This window comes from Bacillus rossius, chromosome 12, assembly GCF_032445375.1.
Source record: "Bacillus rossius redtenbacheri isolate Brsri chromosome 12, Brsri_v3, whole genome shotgun sequence".
In the NCBI taxonomy this organism is placed as follows: Eukaryota; Metazoa; Arthropoda; class Insecta; order Phasmatodea; family Bacillidae; genus Bacillus; species Bacillus rossius.
In genome coordinates, this window is record NC_086339.1 from 5,613,629 (window position 1) to 5,630,958 (window position 17,330).

General features: G+C 39.7%; 1 protein-coding gene across 1 annotated transcript in view; it reads right to left on the minus strand.

The window, feature by feature from the left end:
* Positions 1 to 2,225: 2,225 nt before the first annotated feature.
* The window catches only part of LOC134537439 (midasin-like), a 109,504-nt gene continuing 94,399 nt past the window's right edge, over positions 2,226 to 17,330 (minus strand). The window contains 14 exon segments of the mRNA XM_063377875.1: positions 2,226 to 2,463; positions 3,246 to 3,480; positions 4,427 to 4,566; positions 6,064 to 6,198; positions 6,841 to 7,005; positions 7,945 to 8,213; positions 8,890 to 8,977; positions 9,697 to 9,890; positions 10,620 to 10,836; positions 11,433 to 11,707; positions 13,638 to 13,769; positions 13,891 to 14,089; positions 15,139 to 15,294; positions 16,516 to 16,713. Of these exon segments, the coding sequence (XP_063233945.1) occupies positions 2,284 to 2,463; positions 3,246 to 3,480; positions 4,427 to 4,566; positions 6,064 to 6,198; positions 6,841 to 7,005; positions 7,945 to 8,213; positions 8,890 to 8,977; positions 9,697 to 9,890; positions 10,620 to 10,836; positions 11,433 to 11,707; positions 13,638 to 13,769; positions 13,891 to 14,089; positions 15,139 to 15,294; positions 16,516 to 16,713 (2,583 nt within the window). The 3' untranslated portion in view covers positions 2,226 to 2,283.

The following is a 17,330-nucleotide window of genomic DNA, read 5'->3' on the forward strand; positions in this document are numbered from 1 at the left end:
CTCCCGCTCTCCCACCCCCCTCTGCTAGATCTCCCCCCCCGCTCATGGGAAGCGACCATTGCTTGGTGACCGCTCCCGTTCCTCCCCTCTGCCTGACCTTCCCCTGTTCTAGGGCAGCGACCCCTGTTCGGGGACCGCTCCCGCTCCATCCATCTGTCTGGGACAAGTCACTATATGCTATGTAATTGCTACGTTTAGGCATTTATTTATAAAAGTAATTAATATTGCAACATTACACTAAATGTGTTAAGAATAAATTCGTAAATATGTAACTTGTAATAGTAAATATAATTTTAAAAGTTAAATATTCACCTGCCATCTAACGTTCAAAAATAGAAACATGTGTTCTCTTTGTTAAAAAAAAAAAAGGATAAAATCGAAACCTTCGGTCAAAAACATTTAAAACACAAAAATTTGCGTTTTTTGATATAATAAAAATTTCAGAAATATGTCTAAGTATACCATATATATTTTTAAATAAAAAAAATTTGGTAAGACTTGGATAAAAAATTTACAGTTTTTAAAATCCCTATCATATTATTATGTGCACAAAGTAATTAAAATAGAAACAAAAAATCACTTTTCATCCCATAAATTATTTAATTTTAAAACTTTTTACTTCAGCTGGTCTGATGTCGCACCTCCTGCCCCTTAATTTGAGCCCACATACCACCTCTGTCAGCTAAACACCACAGCTGTGTACTTAATGTCACTTTAACGAGCGTCCTGGTATCAAGATCCGCTCTGACCGCCACCGTCGCTACCAAACTTAGGTGGGAGGCGAGCCATATATTGTCTCTTGTGATCTCACCATGCTGTATCTATTTCAGTAGTGTTAATCTGGTAGTCGGATGGTATATACATGGGCCTACAACATGTAGACCAAGTTGCCACTGCAGATTTCTCCGGCGCTGGTGTGTCCTCAGTAAACTAGGTATAATGGGTTGGATGGTCCACTCCCACCTCAAGAGTTAGAGGCTCCTCATTCTGCAGAGCTGCCACCGGGTAAGCAACCATCTCAACAGCAAAGCAACCAAGCAACGACCGCCACGTCTTAACCACTTGGTTGAAAATGAGCCTTCAACAGGGTAAACGAGTTGAAGAATCTATACAATACTAATGTAAATAAAAAAAGTTAGTCAAGATGGAGTCACTCCAAATTTATAATTTATTCCTCTTGGATACACCTTCACGGGGCACCTACAGTTTACAGAAAATGTAGACAAACAGAATAGTTCCTAAGTTCTCCAAAATTAGTACCACCTCACACGTGCAAATTTGTTTAGGAAATTGAAGCCAGTCATTTAGTGATGAGGATGCAAGTTTAAGCGGAAATTAATGCTTAAAAGATTGAATGCCTGCTAGTGTAGATGGAATAGTAACACACTACAATTGCTCACAGCAGAGCATGAGAGAATACGATGGTCATGGAATGGGATTAGGGCCTCTGTGAGGTGGGTATTCCACTGTGTGTGGTCTGTACTGATGCGCACACGCAATTAAGCCTTCAGCTTCTGTTTGGGCTGTTCTGTTGGGTTGGCTCTTGCAGTGGTGTGGTGTTCGATTTGTTGTTTTCCAGCGTTGCCCCCGGAACTGGCTGCCGTTATCAGAATCGACAAACGGAAACCCATATCGTGGTAAAAACTCCCTGGTCATGATGTCAATGATAGTGGCAGCCCTCACATTTCTGCAGGGGTACGCCTCTGTCCATCTAGTAAACATATTACATATTGACTACAATAAAAACTTAAAAACGTTTACCGCCTCTGCATTTGCGATAGTGGTCCATGACATCCAGCATGATAGTCTGGAAAGCTGTCGTGGGATAAAGGTAAAAATGAACATTTTGTACCATAATTCAGAATTTACATTAACTTCTTTGGACTAATTATTGTCATCTAAGGTTTTTGACACATATTATTCATATCACTGTAAGTTTTTATACCATATCTTCTCACTGCTTTTGTGGTTTTACAACGAATTATACGGTGTATCAAAAAACATTAATTTTGTTTTATTCTGTTTTATTCCTGACTTGATGTTCATAAATTACAAAATATTTGCTTCTCTAGTGATACATGAACTATGCACCTAGACCAACCACCTAAGCCGAGCCACTGATGGATAACTAAGCTACTTACCAAGAAATGATCAGGAAGCACTCAGGGCACGCTGGCTTCAGACAGTTGAGTTGTGGGAAGGACGATGATTGTACAAACAGTTCAAACAGACCAAAACACTTTATTTACAACATTTACAGCGTTGGAGTGGCAGGAGTGCGGCTCACGCCTCGATGCTCGCTACGAGCTCGAACCACTGCCGCAGGGCGTCGCTCAACACGAGCGGCAGCTGGCTGATGTCCTTGAGCACCAGGTAGAACGGGAAGGGGAAGGTCTCCATGTACGGCGTCAGGCGCGGCCGGGAGCCCTCGAACACGGCCGAGCACACGTCCAATATGCTCTCCTGCGGAGGTTACAGGTTACAACTCACTGCACACATCTCTGAAGGAAAAAAAAACATTACTTAAACAAAGAAAAATAAATTAATACAATGGTTTGAATAAGGGTTATTATTCTAAAGCAATATGCATATCATTCATGAACAGGGTATAGTGGTCTACAAATGCTCCAGCTTCTCGCTAAGATTACCTGATAATGTCCACCATTAAGGTCAAAAAAAAAATTAACGATATAGGCCTGTGCAAATACTAATTTTTTTGAAGATAAGTGAATACCAAATAATAATTATTTTTTTAAATATTCACGATAATGAATCGAATTGCAAATATTGTTCTCGGCGAAGCTGTATTACACTTATCTTACAAAATACAGGATTGAAGCAAAAAAAAAAAATTATGATTCTGTACCATTTGAAATGTTTGAACTCAGTAAGTCTTTAACCAGTGTGTAACATCATTCAATAAAATTATGAAATAACCATGCATAATATTAGTACTGAGCATTTGAGCATATATATAAATACCAACTTTAGTCAAGCAAAACACATATAAAAAAAAAAATTAACCGATCTCCTTAGGCTTTCAATGTTTTAAAGCTTTGCAAAAAATAATAAGTATCGCATCGGATGCGAAGAGCTTTGCATCAAAACCGAAGCGTCAAATAAAATGTTAAAAAGACCCTTGATTGATTCCTGAGTCCAAGCTTTGCACTGGCCTAGTACGATACTAATCGAACACATGACAACTGTACACAGGTAACTGTGATTCCAACGTGGGTGAGCCATACCTGAGGGCTGTCGACTATGATGTACACTATGAAGATGTTGTTCTCCTGTGCTTGCTGGATGGCGTTGCGCACGACGTCCGGACCCTCGCTGTCCACGCCGCGGCCGTCCGAGATGACGATCAGCAGCTGGGAGCGCTCCGTGGCGGACTGCTGGGTGCCGAACACGCACGTCGCAAACTCCACCAGCTTGCCCACCCGCGTGCGCGCTTGCTTGAACTCCAGCCTCTGCACCAGCCTGCGCAGCACAGCTCACACTCTCACCCAAACTGCTCGCTGTACGAGTTGGCCACACTCCCCACGGAGACTAGGTATGTTTCGGAATGGTACTTGTGCATTGGCGTAGCTGTGTTCATAAAGTTGGGGGGGAGGGGGGGGGGAACAAATAATGATTTTGATGTCATGTAAACCCATTCCCCTCCTACTAAGACGGGGGTCCGGGGGTCCTCCACCGGAAAATTTTGATTTTAAAAGTGCAAAATAGCGCTTTTAAGCAATTGGATACATCCACGTTAAAATTATTATTGTTTCCTTAAGATAAAATTTGAGAGTGAAGAAATTACAAATAAAGTTGGGCAGAATAATATTATAAAATAAAAATATCACGGTCTAGAAAGTTGGGGGGGACAGTCCCCTCCACACAAAAGGTTCAGGGGGACACGTCCCCCCTGTCCCCCCCCGGTTCCTACGCCCCTGTACTTATGCAGCAAATCCGACCCCAACAGAATACATTTACAGCACCTGAAAGACACACGCTGGCGGCTTCCCAACTTCCTGAAAGCCCCGAGTTGTATGTTTTTAATGCTACAAAGGACATTTAAATTAGAAAAATTTTATCATTTAAGAGTCTCTTAATATTTTCTCTAAATTCAGGCAGCTATGCGAGGGATATGTATGTTCAAATGATCATGAGCCAACTATGCGAGGACAAGTTCTCCACAGTTGAATGTATTTCACGAGAAAGTCAGCTAACAACTAGAAAACGTACTCTAGAATAACTTTACCGCGTGATTGTGTTTGGAAGAAAATCTGAGACGTGATGGTCCCAGCGTTGATGCGCATATTTGAAGTTTACCAACATGAGTTAAAACCTTCTCGTACGTTCTGACTTGGGGCACACGAGCTATTTCAGAGGTTCTAGAAGAGTAAGCAGGTAATGTCTCTCAGGGCTGTGCGGCACTCACCCCGCGCCGCTGGCGTCGGTGAAGGGCTCGCTGAGGGGGTGCAGCAGCACGGGCTCCTCACCGAAGCTCACTACGCCGAGCCGCCCGGCCTCCAGCAGGACCAGCGCCTGACTCACCAGCGCCAGCGACTCAAACGCCAGCTGCAGGCACCCGCGACACAACACTGCACTCCTGCTGCACTACCGACGCACACAAGTACATTCGCAGCAATGCAAAACATAGGTTATTTATATGTGTATGTGTAATAAAGAAATTTTAGAGGTAAAGGTAAAGATAAATTTAAGCATGGCTTATGTCCAACTGTGAGACATAGAATAATCTTTCACATTAAAGAGTCTCCAAGACTATGGTGGGTTTCAAACAACAAAAGGAAAAAATGAGAGAAAAATAAAACGAGGGAACGAAAACTATAAAGAGAGAGAGGAAAAAATTAGAAAATGAGAGGAAAGACAAAAAAGAGAAGGAAAAAAAAGAACGAGAGTAACTTACCTGATGTCTAAATAATGTTCATGACAACAGTACATGATTAAATTTAGGAACATAATAAGTAGAGATGGACGAGAAGCCAAATATTTTGGCGAGTCAGTAGAGTTCAGTAATAATAGTGTCAAGCAAGAGTCAAGTCCACACTTATTATGTTTTAGCCTAGTCTTAGAAATCTAGCTGAGCTCGAATAATTACAAAAATATTTTAGAAATATTTCTGCCTCTGTTTTTTAAGTCAATTTTTATTTATTTATTTATAGTTGTAGAATGCCCAACAAAAGCTGAAAAGTCAAAGGTGGTAAACATCAATCATAAAAAAACCTACAACATAAACTTACATAGACACAGCATAATATTAACATAGACAATTACACAATTACAAAGACAAGGAACAAATACTACATACAAAAAAAAGAGTACCTACTCATCACTAGACATAAAACAATACTGTGCATCACTAGAAAAGACAAGATAAAATAAAATTTGAATAATATCTCATATAGATACTTAATATATGTAAACAATTTATTATAAAATATTGAAGATTTTACAATAAAGTAAGATATTACAATAGGATTAGATCTTTAACACTAATTGCTTCTCACATAATAAAATGAGACTAATATTTGTTAAACTGATGCACCACTCACACTGAGACTCACTCATTTCTACATATTTGAACATTTGAACCCACTTCCAGTAAAGCTAGAAACTCTCAATTTTGTCACCAGATAGAGTTCCACCCATTAACAATGAGAAAATTCAAAATTTTCAAAACCCTCAAAAAATTAAAAACTTTCAAAGACCTATTAGCAACACCAATGTTATAGATGATGTAAAATAGTTTAAATGATACAACCACGAATAATTGCAATAAATACTTTTATTGATAGACTACAATATTTTGTAAACACAGAAAAAACATTGCTTCTCTTCTGTGAGTATGTTGTTTGGTGTGAAAAGTATTGAAAAACATGGCGTCCTCAATGATTCCAGCTGTGTGTTTTGTGCATGTGCCATGACTAACAGCAATTCGTGGGCATTAAGATTTTACAAAATGAGTAGCTACATACCTAAAGTACACATAAGCATAGCAAAGAAAGTAGGTACGTGTTACTACATACCATACGTAATCAGTACAATGTTACTCACTTCTTTCGAACGGTTGTCCCGCATGCTCTGGGAGTCATCTATCGCCAGCAATATCTGGTATTCTCTCTTGGAGAGCTTCGTTCTCCTGAGCCAGATCTTATCCTTTCGGAAGCCACTGGCAATGTACGGTATCACCTGCAAACACCCGCAAGTTAGCCATCACAATCTACGTTGGCTGGGACACTACTAATAAAAGGGTTAGGAAATGGGAACCAAGAGTTTCGAAATGAGAATCAAGAGTTAGGAACCAGGAACCAAGGGTTAGAAACAAGGAACCAAGGGTTAGGAACCAGGAACCAAGGGTTAGGAACCAGGAACCAAGGGTTAGGAACCAGGAACCAAGGGTTAGAAACAAGGAACCAAGGATTAGGAACCAGGAACCAAGGGTTAGGAACCAGGAACCAAGGGTTAGAAACAAGGAACCAAGGGTTAGGAACCAGGAACCAAGGGTTAGGAACCAGGAACCAAGGGTTAGGAACCAGGAACCAAGGGTTAGAAACAAGGAACCAAGGGTTAGGAACCAGGAACCAAGGGTTAGAAACAAGGAACCAAGGGTTAGGAACCAGGAACCAAGAGTTAGGAACCAGGAACCAAGGGTTAGAAACAAGGAACCAAGGGTTAGAACCAGGAACCAAGGGTTAGGAACCAGGAACCAAGGGTTAGGAACCAGGAACCAAAGGTATGGAACTAGGAACCCAGTGTTGGGTACAAAGATACAGAATCCTAGGGTAAGGAACCAAAAGCCAGGAGCTAAGAACTATGAGCCAGAAGCCCCACCTTGCGCATGTTGATACGGCGCCCCGACTTGTAGTCGCCCTTGAGCCGGCAAGCTCGAGTCGGCTCCAGGATCATGCGCAGCTGCTCGCTCAACTCCTGAGCCAGCGAGCCCGTGAGATAGCACATTCCGCCCCACGCCATCCTGGCCTCGTCATCGCTCAGCGTCTGCGCACGGAACACACGGCTGTACCCGGTGCACGCACGCACGCACACACACACACTTGCACCTGCCAGGGTGATCGGTGAGATCGTGGAAGTTCTAACTGCTATTGATCCTGTGTGTGCAAAATCTTTGGCTTTTGCTGTCCACGTAACAAAGAAGGTATTATGTAAGCTTCACATTGCTCAATTTTAGGGTATTGCAAATATTCTTCCATTGTAAAAAAAGTATGTGATAAATCCCAAACCTTTATTTAAAGAAATAGAAAAATATTTTATTCATAATAAAAGCATTTAGGTAATATTGAAATTAATAAAGTTATAATGTATAAACGTGTTTGAATCATAGTATATATTAATTGGTCTGTTTTTTTAAACTCATGTTTTAGTGTTTCAATGATGTATTTTAACTTGAAGAAAATACATTTGCCTTTATTTATAATAGATTTGGAAGCATTAATTTTTCTTGCTAAAACCAAACTTATCCTTTTCACACACCCCAGGGAATGAATTTTGCAAAGTGGTAAGATTTTTAGTTTGTAGTATAGGTATGTTTACTATTGATACTGAATATCTTCTCTTATGCTAAATCAGCTTCAGAGATATATTTAATTATTTTAAAACATCTTTACCACTTTTTCACCCCCTTAGGGGTAAAATACTGTAATCATATAGTGATAAAGTTAGCCAAAGCCTTACTAATTAAAAAAAAAAAATCTAAATCCATTCAATGGTTTTTGATTTATACCAGGACAGACAGACAAATAAGTTAAACATTTTATTTTTGAATTCTAAATAATATTAATAGCCATTTACATTAGTTCTTTTCTAAATTTCCCCCAATGTACAGACTTTTTACCTTCAACAGTTTTATTATTACTGTGTACAGCAAACAAAGTAATGAAGAATTAATACGTAGTTTGAGAAGTGTCTAATGGTGAGTACCTCTGTCCACGATGCCAGTTGCTCCAGTAACACCTCCCGCAACTCGGACGCCTGCTCTTCCGGCACACTCCTGTCTCCCGACACCAAAGAGGTCACCATGCCCTGCGATATCACACCCTCGAATCTCTCTGCAGACAGCGTGGGCACGATCTCTCCCGCCACTTTGGTCTTGTCGTTCGCCTCCTGTTCCTGATCATGCGATGTCTCCTGCGCGTTTGCCTTCTGCTTCCTCTTGCTGTTTGGATGCTGGTTTTCTACAACCTCTTCATCTGAAACAAGCATCTTATACTGCTCGAGGACATGGTTTTAAAACTAAATAATTGCTAAAAAAAAATCAGTACCTTCAGAAAGAGGCTGATTATTGAGTGAAAGAAATACCTACTGAAATAACCTTCCATTTTTGAACTCAATATTGAAAGTAATTTATACAAAAATGGTTTAAAATATGTCTTATACTTAGTTAAATTCACCTAGGTCACATGAACTAATTTGCAGGTTCGAAGCGGTGGCAGGAGTACCAAAACTTAACGATAGTTTACTTGTTCACTAAATTGTTATGTTTGTGTTTATATTTTGCCGGCTTGAACATGTCAGGGACGTGAGAACTACGGGCTGCAACTCCCTGTTCAGTCATAGCCATCATAAAAGAAGTCTTTAAATAACCTGTTTTTGTAGTTTACGTATTATTAATTTTGGGAGGGACCAACTGCATCCCTTGACAAACGTGTGGGAACTTAATATGGATGATTCCCACTTAGAACCGGAAATAGTAGCTAGTAACCACTGGGATGAAGTTAGTATGCGGTTCAAAATCTTCACTTAGAGGGCTGATAAGCCATAAGAAGATTTACGAAACTTAATATAGGTATAACTTTCAAACTGAATTGTTTCTACATACAAGCATCATCGTCAAAATGAAAACCGACACCATGCACAGTTAAGTACCTTTCAGTTCCGGACACGCCTCTTCTTCAGGCGCCTCGTCTTCCTCCGCCAGGTCCATGTCCCGCCACTCCCTCTCCCGAGCCTGCTCCTGTAAGCAGCGCCCAACGCTCCAGCGTCTGCCTCGACCACAACACACCCACGAGCTGGCGACAAGAGAAAGAAGTTACTATTTCGGCCGCTAGATGTCGTGTGTGGTCCATCGTTGCACATATTTTTTTCTATGTGGCAAATTGTCCTTGAAGTCGGCCAACGCCTGGCAGCATTCACGTCAGGGCAATGATCCTGGGGTAAATTTTGAGAACCGGAGGGAGCTGGGAGGGGTGGGGGTGCAACGAGGCTGGGAACGAGTATCCTAACGTGACTTTCGAGGAGAGAACCTAAGACGTATGCGTGACGGTAAAAGCTATGGTAAGCTCGTCTCTGGGAAATGGTAACAACTCGTCCAGAGCTGTTGTATGGAGTTTTAGTCATGCAGGGAAATAATGTTACAGGCCCCGGACGCGACTGTAAGCGGGAGAAATGTCAAACGGGCTACCAAAGACGTCTTAGACATGCAAAAGATCAGATTGGTCCCTGAGAAAAGGAGCCTCAGTCTACTGGCACAAAGTTTAACTACGTAGAGTACACCAGCCTAACAAAGTGTAAATCACCCTTTTGTAACCAAGTTATATAGAAAATAAAATTTTCAAAAATAATTTAATATTATAATAACAATTTAAAAAAAAGTGCCGAAATACCTAATTTCCGGCACAGTCTGCCTCAACCACAGCACACCCACTGCCGGGGGACACAGCCGTGAGAGCTAACCTCTGTCGCTGCATCCAGCGCCTGGGTGTCCTGGTCGCGCTCCGCGTCGTCCACGTGTTGGTACAACTGGTCCTGACGGGCAGCCGTCTCTTCGCTGGCGTCCCCTTCGTCTGCAGCGTCCGTCCTCTCGTCCGCCTCTCGCTCCTCCGCTTCGATGGTCTTCAGTCTCTTCGACACCGGCTCCTCCGCGCTCCCTGAGCAGACGGCATGTGCCGTGTGTGGAGACTGCTCGCTTCAAGCGTCACAAACCCGACTGGGAGCAGCATTTGAGTGTTTCAACACCGAAATTACTAAAACCCACACAAGTAATTACCTTGCTCTTCCACCGCTGGGATGTCCAACAAGTATAGATGTTAAGTAAACACATATAGTCATAAATACTTCTACGAATACTTCTGGATAATTACTTATGCTTATCAAGCAAACTTAAACTTTGCAAACCTTTTTACAAATTAAGTAGACAGTGAAAATAACGTTTAATCTTGAAAGCTATAACAATCTAAAAATGCTGTTCCGCGTGCCGAACGTTTGCATGCTCACGTCCATCTGCCACCCTCTCTAGGCACACACTACCCCACCTAATGATAAATTACACATTTTAATCATTTAGCAAAATAAATCATCTAACAAGGTAATATTAATAAATTAATACATCACACTTTACTTTAACCATGCAGCATAAAAAAAAAAAAAATTCACAACCTGAATAAGCTACCATCACCTGTTTTATGACTTTTATTACTGTAGATAAATATTAGATATCTTTAAAGAGTAGGATGACACTGCCATCTTCTGAAAAACTATTTTAAATGTAACTATCCTCTTAAAAATTGAAAAACTTGCAGCATCTAACCTTCTGAAGAAATATGCCTTTGTACACCCTTCACCCAAGCTCTTGGCCAGTTGCCATGTGCGAGACTCACCGAGCGTCCTGTGCTGGCTCTCGCGGGGCCGCTGCCTGGACCGCGCCTGCCGAGGATCTGCCGACAGACTGTCGCTCCTGGTCGCCTGTCGCTGGGACTCCTCCCCTTGGTGGCCCGAGTTGTCGCTGGCTTGCTCCGCCCGCCCCACCCCCGCCTCCTCGTTCCTGCTGTCTGCCTCCAGCGCCCCCTCGTCCTGGGCCTCCGGGTTCGCGGTGGCCTGCAACACATAGCCTGCTGGTACCTCCCTCCACCAGCACCTGCACCTAGCACACACTTCCGCAGTTCGCCAAGCACACGTTCATTACATGAAGGGTCGATAACAACAACCTCTAATACACTAGGATACACGTTCGGTCCTCTTCAAAAGTCATTATAGGGGATGAGAATCAAAAACATGAACAATTATAACATGTGCAAGCATCCTAGACTATGTCTTACACAATGACATGTACCCAATGATTCATTAGCAAACAACAGGGAATTTAAATTTCTTTTACAGAATTAAGATCCTGACGAGATTTAAAAACCTATCTTACAAACCTGGAGAAAAAAAATAACCAGCTTAAATAGGTTAACATATTCGTGTTTGAATATGGATTAAAATACTGGATTATATTACATTAAATAGGCAAACTTCTTCAGTGCAAACAATAAAAATATTTTATTCTATTTTTTTAAAACCTCTACATTACATAGTACCTAATATTACTAATTTTGTTGCAAACCAATTTGGAGACAATGATTTGGATGAAAAAGAATATTTACGATGTAAGATAACTGACTGAATTAATTTATAAAGTGAAAGCAACAGACCTGGTCTTGTGCTCCACCGTCGGCATCCATCGCCTCCTCTCCGGCATTCGTCTGTTCCTTGCTGTTTTCCGCCAGCTCCTCATCCAGGTCTGCCTCTCCTTCATCTGCCTTCTCCTCCTCCTCGCCTCCCGCTCCGCCCTCTCTCGCGCTCCCCTCCTCGGGCGGCTGCTGGTGTTCCTCATCGCTCGCGTTTGTGGCTTCCTCGGAGCCTTCGTTCTCCTCTCCCTGGGAGTCCTGCTCCTCCCCCTGCTGATCCTTGTCCTGCCCCTCCACTTCTGACAACACACACAGCCACATCTCACCTTCACTCCAACAGAACAACACCCGAACAGAGTAGAAGCTCTTCAACCCGATAATATACAAATACTCAGAACTTTTAAATTTGTACCTGTTTACACATAGGCACATTTCAAAATTTTTGAAATAAATTAAATATTTATTTTTAGAAGTAGACTACAGGTATCTTTTTTTTTTCTTACTTTTAAATTTATCTGTAGTTATTAGTGATGAGTTTAATCCCAATTTTCTCGGATCAGAATCTCGAATTTGAATCCCAAAGAGTACCTTGTATCTAATCTAGTGTTCAAGACTCAAAAATAAAATATGTACAAGAAATGAAAAGTATTTACTATGGTGTTAAAACATTCAACCATTTAAATGTTTGTTTCACAAATTAAGTTCCTATAACTACTACATATAATTTTTTTTTTATTTCCTCTAAAATTTTTCTTTGAATCTTTTTACACGAATATTGAATCCTTAGTATACTAATGATCTAATGGTATTTGAGGATTGAGGATTTGGTTATCCCATTCTAGTAATTATACTTGGTATTAATTAAACAAAATTCTCAATTTTTCACCTCTCTCCTCTTTTCCCACAGGAATGTCTATGTGGAAATTCAGAACTAAAGAGTTTATCGTCACACCTTATTTTAGGGCGTCAAAATTTGAAGAAAAAATTATCACATAAACATTGCATAAAGTTTTTGGCGTCGCTGTTTGATTACGAGCGTTTTGTGTAGGTAATTTCCCCGTGTAAAGTGATGTATTCTAAAGTTGAAATCTGATATTCATTCGGATATTATCACTTACTTATTTAATTAAATGAAATACAAAGTTGTCTAATGCATAAATTTTCTTTTAAAAACTTAAAAAATGTTAATACCTTTATCTGTTCGCCTTCATCACAGCTACATACCGCTTGTAAAAATGTGGCCAGCGCTAGTTGGCAATATTCATGTTTGGTTATGTTGCTTCCCATATAGAGCGCGCACACGTAGTCTAATATCGATATCAATAACTCACCAGTTACATGAAATGCGCACAATCTGTATGTACCATTTTCCAGCAATATTCGGACCCAAATTATTATATAAATCATCTATTTTTAAACATCAAATTCGCAGCATTCAAAGTTTTTGAACATGGACTCTCAGTATTATCTAAACAGTAAAAAAAATTGTGTTTTAAACAAATAAACCTGAAATTTGAATAAAAATTTACTTTATCAAAAATTTAATAAATGCATGTCTCTACTGATACATATGCAAAAACATCACACACACACCAACTATTATTATTTGCCGCCTACTTGAGTCTTCAAAACAATAATACCACACCTACATTCCACAACACTTAGAATATATTACCCTCTTGCATATGCTACAGCTGAAAACTCATTTATTATGTGTTGGAGGTGTTGGAAGTAGTTCCCTTGTACGTGAAATCAAACATCAAAACCCTTTCCCGCAATTATTACCCTAGTGAAGACTGGTTTCTGAACTTTAAGTCTCGGCATGGTTTATCCGTTAAAAAACCTGAACTTATTTAATATGCAAGTAAAAAAAAATAACAGACACATTTGTGGTGGAGAAATATTTTGATCTGTTGAAAGACGTTTTGAATAACCATAAGCTTCATGACAAGCCACACCTTATATGGAATTTGGATGAGTCTTCATGTTTCTCTGACCCTTCATGCACTAAAGTTGTTGGTGCTAAAAATACACCATCATCCCGCGTTTCAGGCGGAGGGGATAAAGAAAATACTACTGTACTAGCAGCATGTAATGCATCAGGAAAGAAGGTCCCTCCCATCAGAATATTTAAAGCTAAAATACACAAAAATACCTTAAATGTTCCGAGTCAAAAATAGTTCCATAAGGGTTGGTGTCTAGAGGGGAGTAGCCACACTAGGCAGATACCTTTCATCTCGTCGATGTCGAAGGGGTTCGCCTCATCCTCTCCGTTCTGATCGTCGCCGGCCTCTCCGTCGTCCAGGCGGAGGTCTTCCGGCATCTCCAGGGGCTCTGGCTCCGGCGGGGGTTCCATGTTGCCTTGAACGACACGCGGGGAACAGCGGTACTAACAATGGGCCAGGTACGCACACACCGACACTCCAGCACATTGCAGCCACTTGAGGTGTCGCCGCTCGGACGCCGCCGCACGAACGCTCACCGTGGTAGGGATCCACTTGGTCCTGCGCTTCTTCCCCGTCGTCCATGTCCTCCACTTCCTCGTCCCTCTGCTGCTGCTCCCTGTCCTGGGGCGACTCGTCGTCCTTCGCGCCGACCCGCGTCTTCTCCTTGCCCTGCTCCTGCCCCCGGCCGTCTTCCTCGTCGCCCTCTTCGTCGCCGGACTGGTCGCTTCCCCAGTACTGCAGAGAAACAAACAATGCACTTACCAAGCTTCTTTTCTTTTTTACAAATTTACATACACAGGTAAACAGAATTTGTGGGGAGGAAAAAAAACATTACAGTGCATCTGCTCGTTCTTTACCATATAAGCAGGTTTTTAATTGCAGTCCGGAAAAAAAAAAACATTAAAAAAATTAAGCATAGAAACAAACACAAAAACTGATCAGAATACTTTCCTATTTTAGGCATAAATTAGGCTTCTGTTAATGTTTTTTTTTAATTTGAATCAAATTTTGACTTGAATATCATATTATTTGTCAAATTGATAAGATATTTTTAACTGAATCCTTTGTATTGAAACTTCACAGGTGTAAAAAAAAAAAACCTTAATGCAAAATACAATAAAATGAAGGGAGAAATCTATTAAAGCAGATAGAATGATGTAAAATGCAAGAAAATACAAAATAAAGCAATGGATATTTGTGAATAAGTAAAATTTTAATTTAGAAAATTGTCTAATAATTTAATTGATTATTTATAACATAAAAATAAGAGTATATTTTATCATGATCAAAGGTTACATATAAAAAGCATGTAGGTACCATGTTGTAGAAAACAAATACAAAATTCTCAATAAATATTTCTGGTTTTTTTTTTGTGAATGAGTTTCACTTGCTGCATCTATCAGTAAAAAACCGTCAAAAAAATGATGATTTGAAATGTTGAACTGACTATCAAATTGCTCACAAATATAAAGATTTTTTTTTTTTAATTGCAGACCTGTAGGAACAATGTGTTACGTAAAATATTGTAGAAGAAAATAGGAAAGTCGAAAAAAAAAAAAGAGACTAGTTATGTAGCGCATTCTAGCAACAGGGACTGATTCTACGGCATAAGCGTCACCTGTGATATGAGTATTTTAGCTAGTTAGAATGAAATTTAGTGTGGATTTATATCATAATCTTTATAAAAATTAAATAACCACTGTAAGTTACACAGGCAACAGAACAAACTAGTGCCAGTGGTCATCAATTAATAAGTTAAGAAACAGTTCAAGAAGAACTCTCACAGGCTTGTCTTGTTCGTTGTCACTAGCGGAGCCCATTTCGTCATCTGCATTCTCGCCATCAGACTTCTCTGGGCCTTCCTCGTCATCCGTGGCTTCTTTGGCCTCACCAACTTCACCGCCAAAGTCTTCTGACATTTCGATGGCGTTTTCATTTTCCTAAGCATAAAAAAAAATTAGCATAACCTGTACAAACACTTTACAATGATATCATGCCTGAGAGTAGCACAAAAATTATTTACCAACATGCATAAAAAAAACAAAAATAACTATATTTATATTCAAATTTTGTACCATTCCCACCAACCGTCTACAGACTTTAGCGGTGAGCACAACATATAGAATACATACACAAATAAAAATTAACAGTAAATAACAAAAACAAAGGATAACGGATAAGACATAAAAACAGACAGCACAATGACAACTTGACAACTATTATATGTAAAATAAAAAATGAAAAACATATCACAGACTAGACACTGTTACTCTGTCGACTAAACAGAATGCAAAACACAAATCAACGGACCAAAAACCAGCAGAACTAATACCATAATCATCAAGCAACAGATATTGTAGAAGGTTGGATATTTAATAAACTAGAGTAAGTTAATTAATCTAAAAAATTACATTACCTTTTAATTTTTTTTTTTTACTTTTTTAGCCAGTATACCAAGTTTATCAAGATAATTATAGTTAGAAATTAATATAAAAATTAAATTATGGTGTTCTTAGTCCAGTTATTATTCAGTATATACTTGCAGTTAAGTTTTTTGCTATAGCTATTTTTAATTAAAATAGCATCTAGATGCCCTCTGTGTTCAGAAAGATTAAGTAGGTCAGGGTGGGGAAGATTTTTAAGATTAATGATTTTGAACAATTTAGTTTGTGTAGATTATATTTTTAAACTATCAGAGGAGTTAATAGAATACCAGATAACTAAACAATGTGTACTTTAATTTGGAACTGATTAATGATGTAAAAAGAGAAATAATAGAATAAAGATTAGTAACATGATAAGTGATATATTTGATCAAAGCTAGAGTTAATTCAGAACAGGTGATTTAAGTAATTTAAATGTAACTGAAAAATATAATCTAAAGTCAAGAACTAATTCCAAGATCTTTTAGAGAAAGGTTTAAGGGAATTAAGAGTATTGCACAGTTTGTAATCCAAAATTTTATTGGAAGATATTTTTCTAGCGAATGAAATTATTAATTTTTTGTTTTATCTTTGTTCAGAGCTATTTGATTACGTATGTAAAAATTATTAAATTATTTAATGTGTCATTCTGAAATAATATGAAATCATTGGGAGATTCTAAGTGTAAAATACATCTAGAAATAATTGCAGAGAGCATGCGCAACGTCCGGGCCTCACCTCGGGACACCGCTGGTCGGGGTCCTCCCGGGGCTCCTCCCCGGTGGGCCGGGCCTCCTCCAGCTGGTCCTCCGACTCTATCCGGTCGGACACGTCCTGCTGGCCCTCCCCGTCGCCCAGGCCCAGGCCCCCCTGGCCGGTGCGCCCGTCCCCTTGGCCGTCCTCGTCTGGCATCAGCTCCTCCGGGATCTGGTACCCCTGCGGCACGCACGGCTCCCTCCGTTCCAGGCTGCATTCCCTCATTTCACTAAAGCTCTTGTGAGATCCCTCTCTCCTGTCCTGCTCTTCAAAGTCCCCATTTCTTTCCCCATTGTTCCGCTTTTTTTTTTTTTTTTTTTTACATCTGTGAACGTTCACATTGACTTCAAAACATTAACCGATCACGAGATTTTTTTTCCGTTTACCGTGATTCAAATTCACAACAGATTTTAATAGAGCAACGCTATCGGGGTCACTGCAAATGAAACGTCAACACGAACATAGTAATAACTATGCATTTCGTGGACACATTTCTTTAATTATATGACTTTGTAATACGCGTAAATCCAATTTTAAACCAACTTATTTTAAGAAAAAAATATTTTATGAATCAAAAATATGAGAAATTAGTTTAAATATACGAAAGGAAACAAAAAATAAAACTTAAATGTTTATAAACACGTTTTTCCACCCTGCTTTACGTTATTTACTTCAACATGGCATCACGATTGCTTGACGTGTTTTCCCTGAAGTACAGATATCTAATTTTGGATATTACAGTGTTACAGATAAATACAGGTGATTGTGGTTGTGATATAACCTTAAAATATTTTACC